Source organism: Erythrolamprus reginae, chromosome 13 (assembly GCF_031021105.1).
Source record: "Erythrolamprus reginae isolate rEryReg1 chromosome 13, rEryReg1.hap1, whole genome shotgun sequence".
In the NCBI taxonomy this organism is placed as follows: domain Eukaryota; kingdom Metazoa; phylum Chordata; class Lepidosauria; order Squamata; family Dipsadidae; genus Erythrolamprus; species Erythrolamprus reginae.
Genome location: NC_091962.1, coordinates 3,276,790 through 3,297,122, shown reverse-complemented (window position 1 = coordinate 3,297,122; position 20,333 = coordinate 3,276,790). Strand labels below are relative to the sequence as shown.

The window sequence follows — 20,333 nt, the reverse complement described above, 5'->3', positions numbered from 1 at the left end:
CACTACTTCAGACAAATGGTTATCCAACATCTTAAAAACTTCTAGTGTTGGAGTATAGGCAACTTCTGTCCCGTGAGCTGATAGCTCTCACTGTACTTCCCTAACTGGGTGGTACCCATAGGGTGGGGATGGGGAAGGTGAGAAGATAATTGCCCTGGTAGGGGCTCATTTTGGGGGAGGGTGTCCTGCAAGATTCAGTGCCCTCACCCTTACTTAACAGGATAGCGGTTGCTTTGATTGTTACCATCAGTAACAATCTCTATGGAGATTCTCATTCATCCAGGTCCTTGTTGTCCCTAAGATGCTTTTTCAGGAGGCAAAAAAGTCCAGTTGCCTTTGGGACATCAATATCAATATTTCCATCTGGATGGGGCTAAGTATGCCATAGAAGCCAGATATGGTGTCTTGATATCTTGGTGGGATGAAATAGGCTGAAGGTAAATATTAACCAGATAATATGCTTTGTTTAGGGACCACTGATCCACTCTTAACTTTGGACGAGGTCTCATTGTCAACAAATCCTCAAAATGGGAATCTTGCTGGATGCTGTGGCTGGAGTCCTTTGCCCAACTCTGGCTGGTGCAGCAGTTGCAGTTTTATTTGAAGCTGGACCTGATTGGATTACCACCATGTGCGACTGAAGATTACATAGAAACCTGACTACTTGAATGCTGCTTCAGATAACCAGGTTGTGCCTGCTCCGTTGACTGCTGGTAGGTTTCTGGCTTCAATTCAAAACACTGTTTTGACCTTTAGAGCCTCTCATGGATTGGGCTCCTTGAGTATTTTTAGACCACTGTTTACAAATACTAGTTTCTGCATTGATCATTGTTGGAGATGCTTTCAGTCCCCTCCATTCAGGAGATTAAGAAGGGTATACAGTGATACCTCATCTTACAAACGCCTCGTCATACAAACTTTTCGAGATACAAACCCGGGGTTTAAGATTTTTTTGCCTCTTCTTACAAACTGTTTTCATCTTACAAACCCACTGCCGCCGCTGGGATGCCCCGCCTCCGGACTTCCGTTGCCAGCGAAGCCCCCGTTTTTGCACTGCTGGGATTCCCGAGGCTCCCCTCCATGGGAAACCCCACCTCCGGACTTCCGTGTTTTTGTGATGCTGCAGGGGAATCCCAGCAGTGCAAAAACGGGTGCTTCGCTGGCAACGGAAGTCCGGAGGTGGGGTTTCCCAGCAAGGGGAGCCTCAGTGAAATCTCAGCATCGCAAAAACACAGAGGTCCGGAGGTGGGGTTTCGATGACTTCGGTGTTTTTGCGATGCTGCGATTTCACTGTTGCTCCCTTCGCTGGGAAACCCCACGTCTGGACATCCGTTGCCAGCGAAGCACTCATTTTTGTGCTGCCGGGATTCCCTTGCAGCATCGTAAAAACACAGAATTCCGGAGGTGGGGTTTCCCATGGAGGGGAGCCTCAGGGGAATCCCAGCAGCGCAAAAACGGGCGCTTCGGCTGGCAAAAGGGATGAATTTTGGGCTTGCGCGCATTAATCGCTTTTCCATTGATTCCTATGGGAAACATTGTTTTGTCTTTTCACCTTAAACTTTTCACCTTAAGAACCTCGTCCCGGAACCAATTAAGTTTGTAAGACAAGGTATCACTGTATATACTTTTCTGAGGTGGCCTCCATCTGGTGAAAAGGCCTCCCTTTAAAATATTAGATTAGATTAGAGTTGGAAGGGACCTTATAGGTCATCTAGTCCAGTGGTCCCCAACGTTTTTTCCACCAGGGACCAGTTTCAGCAAGGCAATTTTTCTATGGCCCGGTGGGGGCGGAAAGGGGTGTGGTTGGGGGCGGGATTAAGCATAGGGGTGCTGGTCCTTCCCGTCCCTCTTTCCCGCCATCGCCCTGTGGCCGGCAGAACCTGCCTCCCAAACCCTCTTGCCCGGCGGCAGGTGAAGCGCTGGAGGGAGGGGGTCAGGCCAGCCCTCCTGCCTCCCCCCCAGCCAAAAACGCATAGGCGTGCTATGGCAGAAGCCAAAAGAGGCTTGAGCCTCCCGGTCCTTCCCGCCCCTCTGTCCCGTCCATCGCCCTGTGGCCGGCAGAACCTGCCTCCCGAGGCCTCTTTCCCAGCGGGAGATGAAGCACTGGAGGGAGGGGGCGGCGGCAGGAGGACTGGCAGCTGCTGACTCCACGGACCGGTGCAACATGCCCCGCGGCCCGGTACTGGTCCGTGGCCCGGTGGTTGGGGACCCCTGATCTAGTCCAACCCCCTGCTATAGCAGGAGTCCCTACAACATTTCAGACAAATGGCCGTCCAATCTTCCCTAGAAAGTCTCAAGTGTTGGAGCTCTCACAACCTCCACTAGTTCTACTGAAATCTCAGTTCCCTTCCTAGATGTTTATGGGTTGAATTGTATTGTATTGGTGCCAATGAGTTTTCTCGCTTTGACGGTTTTACTCCTTTATGTTTTCTGCCTTCGGTTTTATCATTTATTATTTTATCCAGTTTTATATTTTGTAACGATTGCAGCTCAGAGGTGTTGGTAAATTAGCTGCAAAGAAATGGCCGCACACAATAGTGATTCATTGCTTATGCTTTTTCACTGCCATGCAAGGCTCTGCCTTTTTAGCTGTCTGAATCCTGAGAAGGATAGGGCAGCCATGTCAGATGGAGGGTTCCTGGAGATGATTAAACTTACAGAAGATTAAGGAGGCTGGCGTTAGGGCAATGACGTTGCTGACAATTCTGAGTTTGCACAAAACTTCACCACACTTCCCTTTATAAATTATACACAGCTTCCAAAATACCGAACTAAAACCAAGTGAATCATACATAGTGGAGCATACAGGGTAGCTAAATCCAGATACTGAATCACACTTGGATTAAGTCATGAAGTGTTTTTATCCTTGTCTGTTAAATAAATAGTAAACCTATGTTCCTGTGAGCCCTAAATCATGGTTTACAGATCAATATACCTACACAAACCATGGCAGGTAATGGTTAAAGGCCATGCGGGTTCTGTCACTGAGGGGGATGGGAACCTGTTGTACAAGGCATCTGAAAGACATGAGTCAAGCAAGAATTACAAAGAAAGTCAATATTTTGTGCCTTGTTTATTTAGAGGGCTTTAGAAATCCAGCCTCTCACCCTTTGTTCCAGATTCACTGTATACATCCGGGGGAGGGGGGGGATGTGTGCACGCATGTGTTGGGTTTTCAAAACAAAATATCCCCCCCCCCTGCTCTGACAACAGCTACTGCAGAATTATATAAATGTGCAAACTCACCCTAAGGGTGGTGGTTCCACACCCCCTCCCCTTTTGATTACCTCTATTTGTGGTGACTTGGAGGGGGAGGATTTGCAAGATGGCGATTCAGCAGCCGGATCTTGTTTTACTTCCTCTTCTCCCCCTCCCCCCCTCCCCCCCTCCCCGGAGCTGCATGGAATTTTCCTCCATCCGGGCTTGTGTGATGAGTGTGTAGGTGTGTGAGAGTTCAGTTCCAGGATTTTTGGAGGGCACCAAAAGGAAAGAAGGTATCCAGAGCTTTCTCTGTGTACCTGCCTTCTACGAGGTGAGACTAACAGGCGCAGGGGGTTGGTTAGGGGGACAGCCTCCGTAGGAGTGCCTGCACGTGTGGGACTGCCCTAACTAGCTTGCAAGAATCCAGGCAGCCACTAATTGGCCAGCAAGCAGAATACAGAAAGCTCTGTGTCCTTGTTCAATGGTCTGTACTTTGCACCCAGATACGTCTTCTGTTTCCTTTACCTCTTTTTCTATTTGATGTGCTTGTCCGGTGTTGCATTAATTTATTGTTGTTTGAGAGTCTAGCAATGATATTGCCGTAAAACATCTCAAAAGATCTTTGATGGTCTAGCGATCAGTATGAAAGAACCCCACTCAGCCCCATGGATCACAGAGCCGAAAAGAAGTGAAGATGGAAGGAATATGAGCAAAAGAAAAAGGGTTGAAGGTGTGGAATGAACTTTAATAAGAGAGACAATGCATATTGTGCCTCATTGAAAATTTTTATCCAGATAGTTATGAGTACTGTTGTTCCCCCCGTAAAAAAGAAACACTAAGGCATTTTCAATGGGAAAATAGGCATTTGGCTGAGAAAGGTCCAGGGTTTAACTAAAGGTTTTTCTCCATGACTACACATGCTTGTGTCCACAGCCACGTTAGTAATGAAAGATGGGATCTTATGTCTAGAATAAGAGTTAGAGGATGAGGTTTATAAAGAAAGCCTTTTTCCCTCCAATAATTTATGATGGGTTGAGGAGCAAGTAAGGGTGACCCGAGGAGACAAAATTGGACCATTTAGCAACATCTGTGTCATTTGACTAACCTGGCATTAGTTTATTCCCAGGGAACCCTGGTTACCAGTCATAGGAGACTCTGTGCTGAATTGGGCCAAGGCAATATTGGTTGCTCATGGTCTTGGGGGGAGGGTCCCTTCCTCCTCTGCCCCCATTATTCTTATGTATTTCTTAGTAATTCTTCAATTGTAATAGTCTTTGACAGACCCTCTTTCTTTAATGTATTTAGTTTGTGGCAATGACTTCCACAAGTTAATGGTGTGCTGTCTTGAGAATTTTCTTGCACACTTTTTCCTACAAGATGGTTGACAGAAAGTATCCAAGAGTATTTTAGGCCAGTGTTTCCCAACCTTGGCAACTTGAAGATATCTGGACTTCAACTCCCAGAATTCCCCAGCCAGCATTTGCTGGCTGGGGAATTCTGGGAGTTGAAGTCCAGATATCTTCAAGTTGCCAAGGTTGGGAAACACTGTTTTAGACTATATACATAATGAGATCCATTCACCAAAAAGGGTACAGGCCAGAAACACTTCCTGTTACCAGAGAATCCTATCTGTCTTCTATTCCCCTAGATATGTGAAAATTTGTTACAGTTTGTAACTATTTAAATGACAGTCAGAACAACAAAAAGACATTTCTTCAAAATTCAAAATTGAAACTGGTTACAATGTTTCAAGAATTGACATTGAATATCAAAATTAAGGCAGCTGCTAGACTTCACCTTAAATAAGCGGCATCTTTCAGCCTATACCAATTTTGAGAAGCAAAATATTTTTTTAATTATAAACGTAATAAATGTCTGTAGAATAAATGTTTAATTTGAAATGGAATGTATCAATTGAATATACTGATAGAGTTTATCCACCTTTCCTGACTTCGTTCTTGTACTTTGTTGCTGCAGTGTTCCCAGGCTCAGTTTGTGAGCCACATTGAAGATATAAAATGCCTAAACGAAAATGCGTCTTTACTGACAAACTGAAGCAGAAATATCCTCATTTTCGCAAAGGTAGAGATGACTATGAAGCAGAGTGCTTGGTCTGCAAAGCTGGCACGTTTGTGTCAGTTGCACACAAAGGTGCCAGTGATCTGGAGTACCACATGTCCTCTGAAAAGCACAAGAAAGCCCTTGGAGGAGACAGTTGGTCTGCAAAGCTGACCGAATTTTTGGGGACTCCAGGCACAAAAGCCGAGGATGCTCTAGCTGCAGCAGACAGCACACTGCCATTGCACACTATCCCAAGTTGCAACAGCTACAAATCAACAGGCCGCACGTCTGACTTGTTTAGAACAATATTTCCTGACCCAGAGATAGCACAAAAATTTTCCAACACCCGGACCAGGATAGATGGTCTTGAGAACTCTGTGCTTGCCCAGCATGCAGTCAGCCTTGACCTGAAGGCCCTGGAAGAACACGGCATCCCTTTCTGTGGGGTGGCTATAGACGACAGCAGCCACAGGGCCCTGAAAAAGGTCCCGGTACTCATCCAATATTACGACTACAGGAACGGCGGCTTGAAGACCAAACTCCTGGAACCTCAGGAAACTCCCACTGAAATGGATGTTTCAGACTCTCTTGTCAAAGTCCTTAAGAAACACAGATTGCTTCAGAAGTGTGTGGCATTCGCGGGGGACAACTGCAACACCATGTTTCGTAAACTTGGGCTAGACGAGGAGGCAAGAATTGTGTTCACCAAGCTGAAGAGATCTCTCCAGAGAGAGACTCTGATTGGGGTACGTTGCCCCGCCCACATTTTGCACAACTGCATCCACCATGGGGCAGACGGGCTCGAAGTGGACATTGAGAACATCATCCTAAAGATCTACCAGTACTTTCACATCTACGCGGTGAGGCCGGAGTCCCTGCACGAATACTGCGAGTTTGTGGAGGTGGAATACAAGCGGCTGCTCTCCCACAGCAAGACCCGCTGGCTGTCCCTGTTCCCCGGCATCACGAAGCTGCTCCAGATGCACTCGGCCCTGAAGTCCTTCTTCTTGGGCCAGAGCAACACGCCCACCGTGCTCAAGACTTTCTTTGAGCACGAGTTCGGTGAGCTCTACCTTTGGCACATGCACTCGCTGATGAACGCCTTCCATTTGCACATCGAAGAGATGGAGCGGGAAAACAACTCCCTGGTGGAGGTGATGAAGACGCTGGAGTCTGTCCACACCATCCTGCTGGACCGTAGAGCCCAGAACTTCATGTCCCTGACGGTGAAGGGGATGCTGGCAGACAAGCGCAAGGAGGGGCTGGAGGCAGAATGCGACGCCTTCTCTGACGCGGTGCATCGCCTCTACAGCGACTGCATCGACTACCTGGAGATGTGGATGGCATCTCTGCAAGAGTTTTCCTGCTTTGCCTGGATGGCCCTGAGTGAGACGCCCAGCTGGAGTGACGTGGAAGCATGTATAACTTATTTGATTGACAAAGGCGTAGAGATTGACGACATCAGGTGTTTTGATCAGTTCAACAACCTGAAAAAATTTGTGGAAGCTTCCAGCGACGAAGAGGAATTCCAGCATCTGCTTTCACATCAAAAGTGGACCAAATACTTCCTGAAGGCTAAAGCCATCGAATGCTATTCAGAACTGTTGAAAATTGCACAGTTCTTCTTCGCAATTCCCTCCCACAGTGTAAACATGGAATGGAGTGCTTCTTTTCATTGATACAAGGCCTGTGGCTCAAGGAAAGGACATGCTCAAACAACCTGCCATTTATATTTAAAAATAACTTGTCGGAAACATTTTTGTGCATGCTTTGCTCTAAACGAAACACACATACACACCACAGGAAGAAACAGAAAAGTGAGGTGTACCATCTGTGCACAGTAGGTCAGCAGCCCCCATCCTTTTGGGTGTCCGCATTCCAAGTAACCTGAAGTGAATCTGGATGAGGTCATCTTTCAGGCTTCAAGGTTGCCATTGGGCACCACGGAATGTTTTTTCCATGGACTCTGTGTGTGTGTGTGTGAACATGGTTTCACATGCTGCCTGCATCCCGTGGATGGGGCTTTGCTGGCTTGTGTGGTCCAGTTTCTGGCATGCCGCGGACCGGTGATATTCCATGGACGGGGTTGAGGATTCCTGCTTCACAGTATCATCTATGATTAGAAGTATCAGTGACTGTTGTTGTGTTTTTGTCATTAGTCGAGGCTTTTAACTTCATTACTGATTCAGAAATATTTTCATTAAACCAGTGTTGAGATAGCAAAACTGAAGGGGGGGGAAACCTTTTTACTTTTGAAGGCAGTTTTGAAGTTGGCAGGCTCACGGAGTAATACAGAGCAAGGTATTCTGCAATCTGTGATCTTCTGCCTGAGCTCTGCTGTAAAGGTTTAATGACATCTGAAAAGCAGCAGCTGAGATTGCAATCCACTTCCAAGCTAGAGCGCCTAACTGCTGAAAAGCTAACCCTCTATCACTGTTTAATAGCTGAACTGATGGATTAAAAACCCCTTTCTTTTAAATTATTTTACCAATTAGTGCTTCTTTGAAAAAAAGACTTTGAAGGGACTTTAAGGCAACCCCCCCCCCCCACTTATTTCCCTCCCCCTTTCCTTTTGCCCCGGGAGAAATTGTGCATGCCTAGTTTGATGAAAAGAAGGACTAGGGGTGATGTGATAGCAATCTAACTCTGGGGCTGCCATAGAGAAGAGGGGAGGGGGTGTCAACCAGAGCACCAGAAGGCAGGATAAGAAGTAACGGATGGAAACTAATCAAGGAGAGAAGCAACCTGGAAAGAAGAAGAAACTTCCTGCCTTTGAGGACAATTAATCTGTGGAACAACTTGCCTCCAGAAGTTGTAAATGCTCCAACACTGGAAGTTTTTAAGAAGAGATTGGATACTATTTGTCTGAAATGGTGTATAGTGTTTCCTGCCTGAGTAGGGAGGTTGGACTAGAAGACCTCCAAGGTCCCTTCCAACTCGGTTATTCTATTCTAAATCTGGCAAAGGCAATAGCCATAACTGGCTTAGAAAGACAGCTTCTGGTTTATGAGCTAAATAATTTGCCAGAAGTTATAGAAGAGTTATGTTTCAAAGAACACCAGAGCAGCTAAAATGAGTTGCACAGAATAGAGGTTATGGATGAAGTGCCAAGGTGCTGATCTGTGTAGAAATCCATCAAACCCGGAGGGAAAATTCCCAGTGCTGTATGATGGACCCTGTTTTATTAAGACTCTCTTCAATAAAATGACAACCACAGTATCAGGCCTGGGCTGAAGTATTTCTATGGGGCAGGGCTGACTTTGCTGCCTGGAAGCTAGCAGAGGTCATTTAAATAGTAATCAAATCCTCAAAATGAATCAGAAAAGTGGTAAGAAGTGTAAGGAAAGAAAGAAAAAAGTAGGTATTGATTTATTTATTTTAAGCGTCCCTTTATTCATCAAATCAGTAAAGTAGTGTAAATACAGGTAATCCTCGACTTATGACAATGAAGCCCCATATTTCTGTTATTAAGACAGACCTTGTTAAGTGAGTTTTGCCCCATTTTACGACCATTCTTACTACCGCTGTTAAGTGAATATCTATGGTTGTTTCTAGTAATGTTTATTAAATTTTATTTGGCTTGCCCATTGACTTTGCTTGTCGAAAGGTCGTAAAAGTGGATCACATGACCCCAGGACATTGCAAAGGTCATAAACAGAAACCAGTTGCCAATTTTGTCTGAATTTTGATTACATAATCATGGGGATGCTGCAAAGATAGTAACTGACAAATGGTCAAGTCCCTTTTTTTCAGTGCTGTTGTAACTTTGAACAGTCATTAAATGAACTGCTGTAATTTAAGGACTACCTGTGTAGATTTAAACAAATAAGCCCATTACAAAATCATTTGCAATTAAATATTTGAATTTAAAATGCTCAAGTCCCCATTTCTTGCTTCTCAAGAGATACTCATCTTCATAGATACTAAAATCTGTGAAATGTAGAGATGTGTGTTCCTAACTTAAAGCAGCAAAATTGAAATTAATGCCTTGATTTAAACCATCCAAAGGTTTAGAGGGATTTCTCAAAAACCCTTCAAGAAGAGAGAAAATTAACATCCGGAAATCTAGAAGAGAGAAAGGAAAAAGTAGCTTTTGTGGAAGGTGGAGAAAATTAGAGGTAAATGTATTTTTAAAATGAAATTATAGCTATGGTCATCAACGGTTAATTGGAGCTATATTACATGCTTGGAGAAAATAACAAATGGAACATTTTGCTGATTACAGTGTGTCATTTATTATGAACTTTTATAGCAAAAGAAAAAAATATATTTTTCATTCATGTTTAACATTAGTCCTGGGTGTACTTCATATATTGTATATTAGACTTCAATACCCATGAACCACAACCAGGAGGCTATGGTTAGCTGTATATAATAAGAATTGAATTCAGCATATTTTGAAGTCACCTAAACCCATCACTGAAAAGTTAATTTCAGGAATTCCAGATAGCTTAGGCGACAACTATAAATCCATTTTGACCAAATACTGTACTTATTACTTCTTAATAATATAGAAAAATGTGAGGTAGACAGATGGATCTGTAACTGGCCGCCCCGAGTCTATAGAGAGGGGCGGCATACAAATCTAATAAATGAATGAATGAATGAATGAATGAATGAATAAATAAATAAATAAATAAATCCCATTCAGCATCTAGCCCTCAATGAAGCTTTATGAAGAAAAGTACACAGTGTAACCCAGAATTCTGCCCTAGACCCAGTATTCTTCAACATCTTGATAACAATTTAAAATAATAGCAGGAGAACTCGTCAGTTTTTCAGATGACACCAAGCTGTTAGGAATAGTCAGCACCTTAGAAGATACAGGTGAAACTTGAAAAATTAGAATATCATGCAAAAGTTCGTTTATTTCAGTAATGCAACTTATAAAGATGAAACTTACTATATAAGAGAGACTCATTACATGCAAGGCAAGAGAGTTCCAGGCGTGATTTGTCATAATTGGAGGCTGTTGGGGCCTGGATGGGTGTCAACAGACTCAAACTCAACCCTGATAAGACGGAGTGGCTGTGGGTTTTGCCTCCCAAGGACAATTCCATCTGTCCATCCATTACCCTGGGGGGGGGATCATTGACCCCCTCAGAGAGGGTCCGCAACTTGGGCATCCTCCTCGATCCACAGCTCACATTAGAGAAACACCTTTCAGCTGTGGCGAGGGGGGCATTTGCCCAGGTTCGCCTGGTGCACCAGTTGCGGCCCTATCTGGACCGGGACTCATTGCTCACAGTCGCTCATGCCCTCATCACCTCGAAACTCGACTACTATAACGCTCTCTACATGGGGCTACCTTTGAAAAGTGTTCGGAAACTTCAGATCGTGCAGAATGCAGCTGCGAGAGCAATCATGGGCTTTCCCAAAAATGCCCATGTTACACCAACACTCCGCAGTCTGCATTGGTTGCCGATCAGTTTCCGGTCCCAATTCAAAGTGTTGGTTATGACCTATAAAGGCCCTTCATGGCATCGGACCAGGTTATCTCCGGGACCGCCTTCTGCCGCACGAATCCCAGCGACCAATTAGGTCCCACAGAGTTGGCCTTCTCCGGGTCCCATCAACTAAACAATGTCGTTTGGCGGGACCCAGGAGAAGAGCCTTCTCTGTGGCGGCCCCGGTCCTCTGGAACCAACTCCCCCCAGAGATTAGAATAGCTCCCACCCTTCTTGCCTTTCGCAAGCTTCTTAAAACCCACCTGTGTCGTCAGGCATGGGGGAATTAAGATATTCTTGCCCCCTCGGCTTCTACAATTTATGTATGGTACGTTTGTATGTATGATTGGTTTTAAAATAAGGGTTTTTAGTTTTTAGTATTGGATTGTCGCACGTTGTTTTTATTACTGTTGTTAGCCGCCCCGAGTCTACGGAGAGGGGCGGCATACAAATCCAATAAAATGAAATGAAATGAAATAATTGTGATGATTATGGGGTACAGTGCATGAAAACCCCAAATCCACCATCTCAGAAAATTAGAATATTACATGCAGTCACTAAAACAAGGATTATACATACAACAATATCAGACCTCTGAAAAGTCTAAGCATGCATATGTACTCAGAACTTGGTTCTGAATACATATGCATGCAATTACTGCCTCAATGCGATGTGGCATGGAAGCTATCAGCCTGTGGCACAGCCGATGTGTTATGACCAGGATGCTTTAAAAGGGGCCTTCAGCTTTTCTGCATTGTTTGGTCTCATAAATCTCATCTTTCTCATAGATTCTCTATGAGGTTCAGATCAGGCAGGTTTGCTGGCCAATCAAGCACAGTAATCCTACTGCCACTGAACCAGGTTTTGGTGCCTTTGGCAGTGTGGGCAGGTGGCAAGTCCTGCTGGAAAACTGAAGTCAGTATCCCCATAAAGCTCAGCTGTGGAAGGAAGCATGAAGTGCTCCAAAATCCCCTGGTAGATGGCCACATTGACCCTGGACTTAATGAAGCACAGTGGATCAACCCCAGCAGATGACATGTTTAAGTTTAAGTTTAATCAGATTTGTATGCTGCCCCTCTCCGCAGACTCGGGGCGGCTCACAGCAACAGCAACACAATGTACAACAAATCCAATATTTACATTAATTTTAAAAACCCCACAAGTTAAAACCAATCATACACACTAGCGTACCATACATAAATTTTATAAGCCTAGGGAGAAGGAACATGTCAATTCCCCCATGCCTGACAACAGAGGTGGGTTTTAAGGAGCTTACGAAAGGCTAGGAGGGTGGGGGCAACTCTGATATCTGGGGGGAGTTGGTTCCAAAGGGTCGGGGCCGCCACAGAGAAGGCTCTTCCCCTAGGCCCCGCCAACCGACATTGTTTAGTTGACGGGACCCGGAGAAGGCCCACTCTGTGGGACCTAACTGGTCGCTGGGATTCGTGCGGCAGAAGGCGGTCCTGGAGATATTCTGGTCCAGTGCCATGAAGGGCTTTATAGGTCATAACCAACACTTTGAATTGTGACCTTTGACATGGCTCCCCAAATCAACACAGACTGTGCAAACTTCACACTGAACCTCAAACATCTTGCTGTATGTGCCTCTCCATTCTTCCTCCATACTCTGGGTCCTTGTTTGCCAAATGACATGCAAAAGTTTCCACAGTCTGGGTTGATTTGAGGAGCCATGTCATCTGCCGGTGTTTTTTTGATGCTGTTAAATTGCATTACTGAAATAAATGAACTTTTGCACGATATTCTAATTTTTCGAGTTTCACCTGCAGGGTCAGGATTCAAAAGAAGTTGAAAGACTTGAACACAAGCTAACAAAATTCAGCTCAGTAGTGAGAAATATAAGGTTTTACACCAAGGCAAAGAAAAAAACCCAAACACAGAGGTATAGAATAGGCGCTGTCTGACTAAGCTGTGAGAGAGCTCTTGGGATCCTAATGGACAGCCACTTAAGTGTGAGCCAGCCATGTGCTATAGCTGCCAAAACCAACACAGCCCTAGGCTGCATCAACAGAAGGATAGTTTCAGGATCACAAGATGTCCCAGTGCTGCTTTATACTAAACTGGTCAGACTACACTTCGAATACTTCATCCGGTTTTGTTCACCACGATATAAAAAAGACGTTGAGACTCTAGAAACAGTGCAGAGAAGAGCAACCAGGATGATAAGGTGTCTGGGGAGTAAAATATAGGATGAACAGCTGCAGGAACTGGGTAGCCTATTGAAAAGAAGGACTAGAAGTGACATGATAGCAGCTTTCCAATATCTGAAGGGCTGTTACGAAGAAGAGGGGGTTCAACTTTCCCCCCGGAATATCTGAAACGCAGAAGAAATAACATGGAAATTCATTCATTCATTCGATTTTTATGCCGCCCTTCTCCTTAGGCTCAGGGCGGCTTACAACATGTTAGCAATAGCACTTTTTAACAGAGCCAGCCTATTGCCCCCACAATCCGGGTCCTCATTTTACCCACCTCGGAAGGATGGAAGGCTGAATCAACCTTGAGCCGTGATGAGATTTGAACCACTGACCTTCAGATCTACAGTCAGCTTCAGTGGCCTGCAGTACAGCACTCTACCTGCTGCGCCACCACGGCTCTGTATCAAAATTTATCAAATTTCCCACTTTGAACTAAGGAGGACGTTCCTGGTATTAAGAACGATTGACCAGTGGAACAGATTGCATTCAGAAGTTGTGGGTGCCTCAATCACTTGTGGTTTCCAAGAAGAGATTGGGCAGCCATTTATTGGTTTGGCATTTGTGTAGAGTCACCTGCTTGAGTAGGGAGTTGGACTAGAAGATGTCCAAGGTCCCTTTCCACAGTGATACATTATTCTGTATTCTGCCCTCCTCGCTCATCTGGCCATGGAAGTTATACATTAAGAAAGCAGGGGGACTATTAAGGATTGTGTATTAGTTAAAGAGGCTGGTTGAACACACATCATTGTATTTCAAGCAGCCTGTAACGTAAAGGGTGGTTATTGTAGGATGGTTAATTCTTTCTGCATCGCTCCTGATATGTCGTGTGTGTACAATTTTCCCAATTCAGTTACTGACTAAACCTATTTATGCTGCTTTAATAAATAGAGGACCATAAAAGGTGCTCCCAAGAGGAACACAAAATCAAGTCTAACCTGTGAATGCAGCTCCCTACCGTAATCTGATTAAGTAAAATGTATTGTACAAGCGGGGAACAAATACCTACACCAGGTTTTATGGATGTTTATGACCACAAGATAGCTGACTAAGGCGTCAGTTGGACTTGCAAACTGGTTTGAGCCCTCACAATAAATACATTGGATCATTACTGCTTAAGAGGAGTTTTCTTTGTACCAGAGGGAGAGATGGAAGAGCAATTTGAAAAACTGAAATGCCGGCAGCAAATCCTTCACAGCCGAGGTGTTTCCACATCAAACATCAGGCAAAAGGATGAAGCCAGTGTGGGGAAAAAAACCACATTTGTTTCCCTGATCTGGAAGCAGCTTCTAGCAAGGCTGAACGAGAGGATGAGTCACGAGCTGGTTGAACCAAGAGGATGGGTCACCAGGGGTCTCTATGCTGGTTCTGACGCTGTTTGAGACTCTGGTCCCACCTACCCGTGACACAATCCAACAGGAAGTGATGTGATGGATGGAAACAACAAACTCTGTTCAACCCCTGCCTGGTTTCCCCTGTTTGGCTACAGATAATGGTTGGATTCGTACAATGTCCTAATTCCAAACTCACTTGCTGAAATGCAATGGTTTAAGCCGGGTCCCAGGTAAGTAACCTACTGGCTTAAATGCAGGTAGTCCTCGACTTAACAATAAATGATTTAGAGACCGTTCACAGTTAAAACATGACCATTGCAGCATCCCCTAGTCACGTGATCAAAATTCAGATGCTTGCCAACTGACTCGTACTTCCGACAGTTGCAGTGTCCCAGGATCATGTGGGTCCCCTTTTGTAACCTGGCAAAGTCAACAAGGCAACCTCATTCTGTTTAACAACCACGCTACTAACAACAGCAGTGGTTCACTTAAGAAATGTGGCAAGAGAAGTCGCAAAATGAGGCAAAACTCCCTTTACAATTTCTCAGTAACATAAATGTTGGGCTTAATTGTGGTTGTAAGTTGAGGACTCCCTGTACTAGGAACTTGTTCCTACAATACGCTGAACCAGAAAGGATTTAATGTTAAAAGAATTGGACAAGGTTATCATACTATTTACTCTTCTGGGTAGCAAGCACCTCTGGCAAATGAGCTACACACCCAATATTGTCTCACCCAACATTGTACAACATTCATTTCTGATTCATGGGTTACGTTCCATTCAACCTGGTTCTTGTGTTACATCATTTTCTGGGTTTGCCCAACACAAACTGGGCTGAGCTGGTTGCAACTTTGCTAAATCATACACGCAACCTAATCCTTGTTAAAACGGGGGAGGATTAGCATGACCTGTGAGTGCAGCCGCTAGTTCTTGGACTAACCTAGTGATGAGCAAACCTACCCTTGTCAAGGCAAACCAGTAACTTGGTTTGTAGAGGAAATCCTGCTCCCATGAATGTTTGGGTAGCCGCCTCGCAACATCCTACCCACTCAGCCTGTGACATCCCAGTGGCCTTTATCATCTACCGACTTAAGAGATGTGCAAACTGGGAGGACGTCACCCTCATCAGAGATCAGGAATGCTGCCCCGTGCTCTGCATCCTCTGGGTGAGTCACCACCAGGTGATTTGCAGAAGTGATGACTGTCCATCCCTCAAAGCATACCTGAGCCTACTAGCTACAGCCAGGCTTCACATTCCCTAATGGAGAAGAAGAGCAGCAGGAAGAAGACAATTAACTTTGTCTGTAATCCCTCTCCTGAGTCTTGCCAACTCTACTGTACATGTCCCCAAAGGTGTTTTTTCAAGAGGCAACTGGACTTTCCGGTTTTTCTTTGAAGATGTTTTGCTTCTCATCTAAGAAACTTCTTCAGCTCTGCTTTCCTGAGCAAAAGGTTAATGAGAAAAGGGAGGGAAGGGATCTTGGAGGTCTTCTAGTCCCCCCCCCAGCCCCGCTCAAGCAGGAGACCCTATACTGTTTTAGACAAGTGACGGTCCAGCCTCTTAAAAACCTCCAGTGATGGAGCACCCATAACTTCTGGTGGCAAGCTGTTCCACTGGTTAATTGTTCTGTCAGGCAGTTTCTCCTTCGTTCCAGATTGCTTCTTTTCTTAGTTGGTTTCCATCCATTGCTTCTTGTCCTGCCTTCTGGAGCTTTGGAAAATAGGTTGACCCTTTCTTCTTTGTGAAACCCCCTCAAATACTGGAAAACTCTTATCACACCACACAAGTCCTTCTTTTCACTAGACTAGACATAGCCAATTACTGCAGCCGTTCTTTCATAGGTTTTTGCCTCCAAACCGTTAATAGTCTTATTTGCTCTTTCCCAAAGTCTCAACCTCCCTTTCCCTAAATTCACAGGTTATATGTGAATTACCCAAAATAAAACTAGTATTTTGGAGATCATCCAAGGGCATGGGGTGAGGTATCACCCCATGTCCAGTCAACGAAGCAGTGGAAGTGATGTGCCGGTGCCTGGAGGCTGTTGGGGCCTGGATGGGTGTCAACAGACTCAAACTCAGTCCTGATAAGATGGCGTAGCTGTGGGTTTTGCCTCCCAGGGACAATTCCATCTGTCCGTCCATTACCCTTGGGAGGGGAATAATTGACCCCCTCAGAGAAGGTCCACAACTTGGGCGTCCTCCTCGATCCACAGCTTACATTAGAGAAACATCTTTCAGCTATGGCGAGGGGGGCATTTGCCCAGGTTCGCCTGGTGCACCAGTTGTGGCCCTATCTGGACCGGGAGTCACTGCTCACGGTCACTCATGCCCTCATCACCTCAAGGTTCGACTATTGTAATGCTCTCTACATGGGGCCACCTTTGAAAAGTGTTCGGAAACTTCAGATCGTGCAGAATGCAGCTGTGAGAGCAATCATGGGCTTCCCTAAATATGCCCAAATGGTACCTCTGGTTAAAAAAAAGAAATTACTTAAAAATTATTCATCAAGAAAAATATCCAACAAAAACAACTTGAAAAACTAGCAACCTACATCACAAATCATAACATCAAATTGAAAGGACAAACTGTAAACATCGATTGACACAAACTTCAAAATTACAAAGAAAACAAACCCTTAAACCACTGATACATATTGGCACTAACAATTACATCCAAAACATATGGATAAAACTTTAGGGAAAGTTACACCACCTATGGACTCCAACCACAGGCCGCAAATCATGAAAGCCCCAGCTCTAACGCTGGCCTTCTCTTCTTACCACTCCCCTTTTGCTCAAATTTCCTATCCCCCTTCCCCTTATATCTCTTTCCCTTCTTCCCCAACCCCCTACCTTTCCTCTTTTCTCCCTCCCCACCTACGTGTACTATGTAAGTAAATTATAAATGTTAGAATGTATAGTATATATATCCCTTTTGCCTTTCTGTACCCTGTTTTTAATGTATACAATAAATTTATTTTCAAAAAAAGAAAGAAAGAAAGTGTTTGGAAACTTCAGATCGTGCAGAATGCAGCTGCGAGAGCAATCATGGGCTTCCCTAATTATGCCCATGTCACACCAACACTCCGCAGTCTGCATTGGTTGCCTATCAGTTTCCGGTCACAATTCAAAGTGTTGGTTATGACCTATAAAGCCCTTCATGGCATTGGACCAGAATATCTCTGGGACCGCCTTCTGCCACACGAATCCCAGCGACCAGTTAGGTCCCACAGAGTTGGCCTTCTCCGGGTCCCGTCAACTAAACAATGTTTGGCGGGACCCAGGGGAAGAGCCTTCTCTGTGGCGGCCCCGGCCCTCTGGAACCAACTCCCCCCGGAGATCAGAATTGCCCCCACCCTCCTTGCCTTTCGTAAGCTCCTTAAAACCCACCTCTGTCATCAGGCATGGGGGAATTGAGATATTCCTCCCCCCTAGGCCTATACAATTTATGCATGGTATGTTTGTGTGTATGTTTGGTTTTTAACAAGGGTTTTTAGTTATTTTAAATATTAGATTTGTTATATGCTGTTTTTATTATTGTTGTTAGCTGCCACGAGTCTACAAAGAGGGGCGGCATACAAATCTAATAAACAAACAAACAAACAAACTTGTCTTAAGCACTAAATGGAAGACATAGGTTTCTTATATGTGAATGCTTGGCAAATCTTGAGAACTGCACTCAAGAAGTTTATGGTATTTTAGCAGAGGGCAGAGTCTAGAAATATACTGTATAGCAGTTGCTCGCCCTCTGGTGGACCAGATTGGGAACAGCAACAACGATCCTGAAGTGTTTGTAAACAGTTGGAGCATGCCTGGTCATGTCAATCACAGCTGCCCTTTAGTGGCATGATTCCTTATCCTTTTGAAAATGGGTGTCAGACTTTTCCCCAGCTGGGTCCCTGGGAAAGAAAGCCCCTCGACTCCACTTGGTTGAAGTGAAAGAGTTATTGGTTGCAGAAAAAGCAGGCTAGAACGGGAGTTCCCCCACAAAAGGTTAATCGGAATGGAGCTGGACAGGACACCGGAGGTCTTCCATTCCAATCCCCTGACCCCACTCCTCCAAGCAGGAGACCCTATACCATCTCAGACAGGTGGCTGTCCAGTCTTTTCTTTAAAACCCCCAGTGACGAAGCGCCCACAACTTCTGAAGGCAAGCTGTTCCAATGAATTGTCCTCACAACCCCATTGATTTTGCTTGTCAGGAGGTCGCAAAAAGAGATCACATGACCTCGGGACACTAACCCTCATAAAAGTGAGTCAGTTGTCAACCATCCAAATGTAAAAATCACGTGACCATGAGGATGCGGCAATGGTTGTAACTGGAAAATGGTGATAAAGTCATTTTTTTCAGTGCCGTTGTAACTTTGAACAGTCGCTAAATGAACTGATGTAAGTCGAGGACCACCTGTATATGGTTCACATATGATGAACATCGTGGAAAAGCAAAGTCAAGGTTTAGTATGTTAAGCATGTTATAGAAACCCAGCCATTTTCTGAAGCATTTCATTACTTGTAGAAATTTTGCTCATTATTTATCATTTTAATTTTGGGTGAGATGGAGATGACATACACATGCATATTGGCTGAGTGATGCTCCCCACACACACCCTCCAATTGTAACTTAACTACATGTGCAAACACATCCATCCTATTTTGTTAATACAGACCTGTGATGACGAACCTATGGCACAAGTGGCATGCGGAGCCATTTCTGCGGGCATGTAAGCCATTAATAATAATAATAATTAATAATAATTAATTAGATTTGTATGCCGCTCCTCTCCGAAGACTTTGTGCATTGCTCTAGATCAGGGGTAGGCAAAGTTGGTTCCATGTGGACTTCAGTTCTTAGAATTCCTGAGACAATCATGCTACTGTGTCCAGTTCTGGAGACCTCATCTACAAAAAGATATTGATAAAATTGAACGGGTCCAAAGACGGGCTACAAAAATGGTGGAAGGTCTTAAGCATAAAACTTATCAGGAAAGACTTCATGAACTCCATCTGTATAGTCTGGAGGACAGAAGGGAAAGAGGGGACATGATCAAAACATTTAAATATATTAAAGGGTTAAATAAGGTCCAGGAGGGAAGTGTTTTTAATAGGAAAGTGAACACAAGAACAAGGGGACACAATCTGACGTTAGTTGGGGGAAAGATCAAAAGCAACATGAGAAAATATTATTTTACTGAAAGAGTAGTAGATCCTTGGAATAAACTTCCAGCAGACGTGGGTGGTAAATCCACAGTAACTGAATTTAAACCTGCCTGGGATAAACATAGATCCGCTTGGCGGGACCCAGGAGAAGAGCCTTCTCTGTGGTGGCCCCGGCCCTCTGGAACCAACTCCCCCCAGAGATTAGAATTGCCCCCACCCTCCTTGCCTTTCGTAAGCTTCTTAAAACCCACCTCTGCCGCCAGGCATGGGGGAACTGAGATACTCTTTCCCCCTAGGCCTTTACCATTTTATGCATGGTACGTCTGTCTGTATGTTTGGTTTTATAATAAGGGTTTTTAACTGTTTAATATTGGATTGTTATATGCTGTTTTTATTACTGTTGTTAGCCGCCCCGAGTCTACGGAGAGGGGCGGCATACAAATCCAATAGATAGATAGATAGATAGATAGATAGATAGATAGATAGATAGATAGATAGATAGATAGATAGATAGATAGATAGATAGATAGATGATAGATAGATAGATAGATAGATCCATCCTAAGATAAAATACAAGAAATAGCACAAGGGCAGACTAGATGGACCATGAGGTCTTTTTCTGCTGTCAATCTTCTATGTTTCTTTGTTTCTAACTCAGGAATTCTGGGAGTTGAAGTCCACATGTCATAGAAGAGCCAACTTGGCCTACCCCTGCCTTAGGTCATCTCCACTGTGCATGCGTGCCAGCCAGCTGATTTTTGGCTGGCCCCACCCACACTGCCCCACCCCTCCCAGGAGTCACCACGCAGCCCATTTTGGATGCTGGATTAGTATAGAGCTCGCACTGAGGCTCTGGGAGGGCAAAAAATGGGCCTACCGGAAGTCAAGAAACGGGCCATTTCTGGCCTTCAGAAGCTTCA

The 20,333-nt window shown here is 44.7% G+C and overlaps 1 protein-coding gene across 4 annotated transcripts; it reads left to right on the top strand.

Moving 5' to 3' along the window:
* Window positions 1-528: 528 nt before the first annotated feature.
* LOC139175526 (uncharacterized) lies at window positions 529-9,134 on the top strand. 4 transcript variants are annotated; one of them, XM_070766675.1, is made up of 2 exons: window positions 529-713; window positions 5,179-9,134. In XM_070766675.1, the coding sequence occupies exon 2, from the start codon at window positions 5,220-5,222 to the stop codon at window positions 6,939-6,941; it is 1,722 nt and encodes a 573-aa protein (XP_070622776.1). In that variant the 5' UTR covers window positions 529-713; window positions 5,179-5,219; the 3' UTR covers window positions 6,942-9,134. The 4 variants fall into 4 exon arrangements, with proteins under 4 accessions (XP_070622776.1, XP_070622772.1, XP_070622774.1 ...); XM_070766671.1 differs by lacking the exon at window positions 529-713 and adding an exon at window positions 3,320-3,532; XM_070766673.1 differs by lacking the exon at window positions 529-713 and adding an exon at window positions 3,393-3,442.
* The last annotated feature ends 11,199 nt before the right edge of the window (window positions 9,135-20,333 follow it).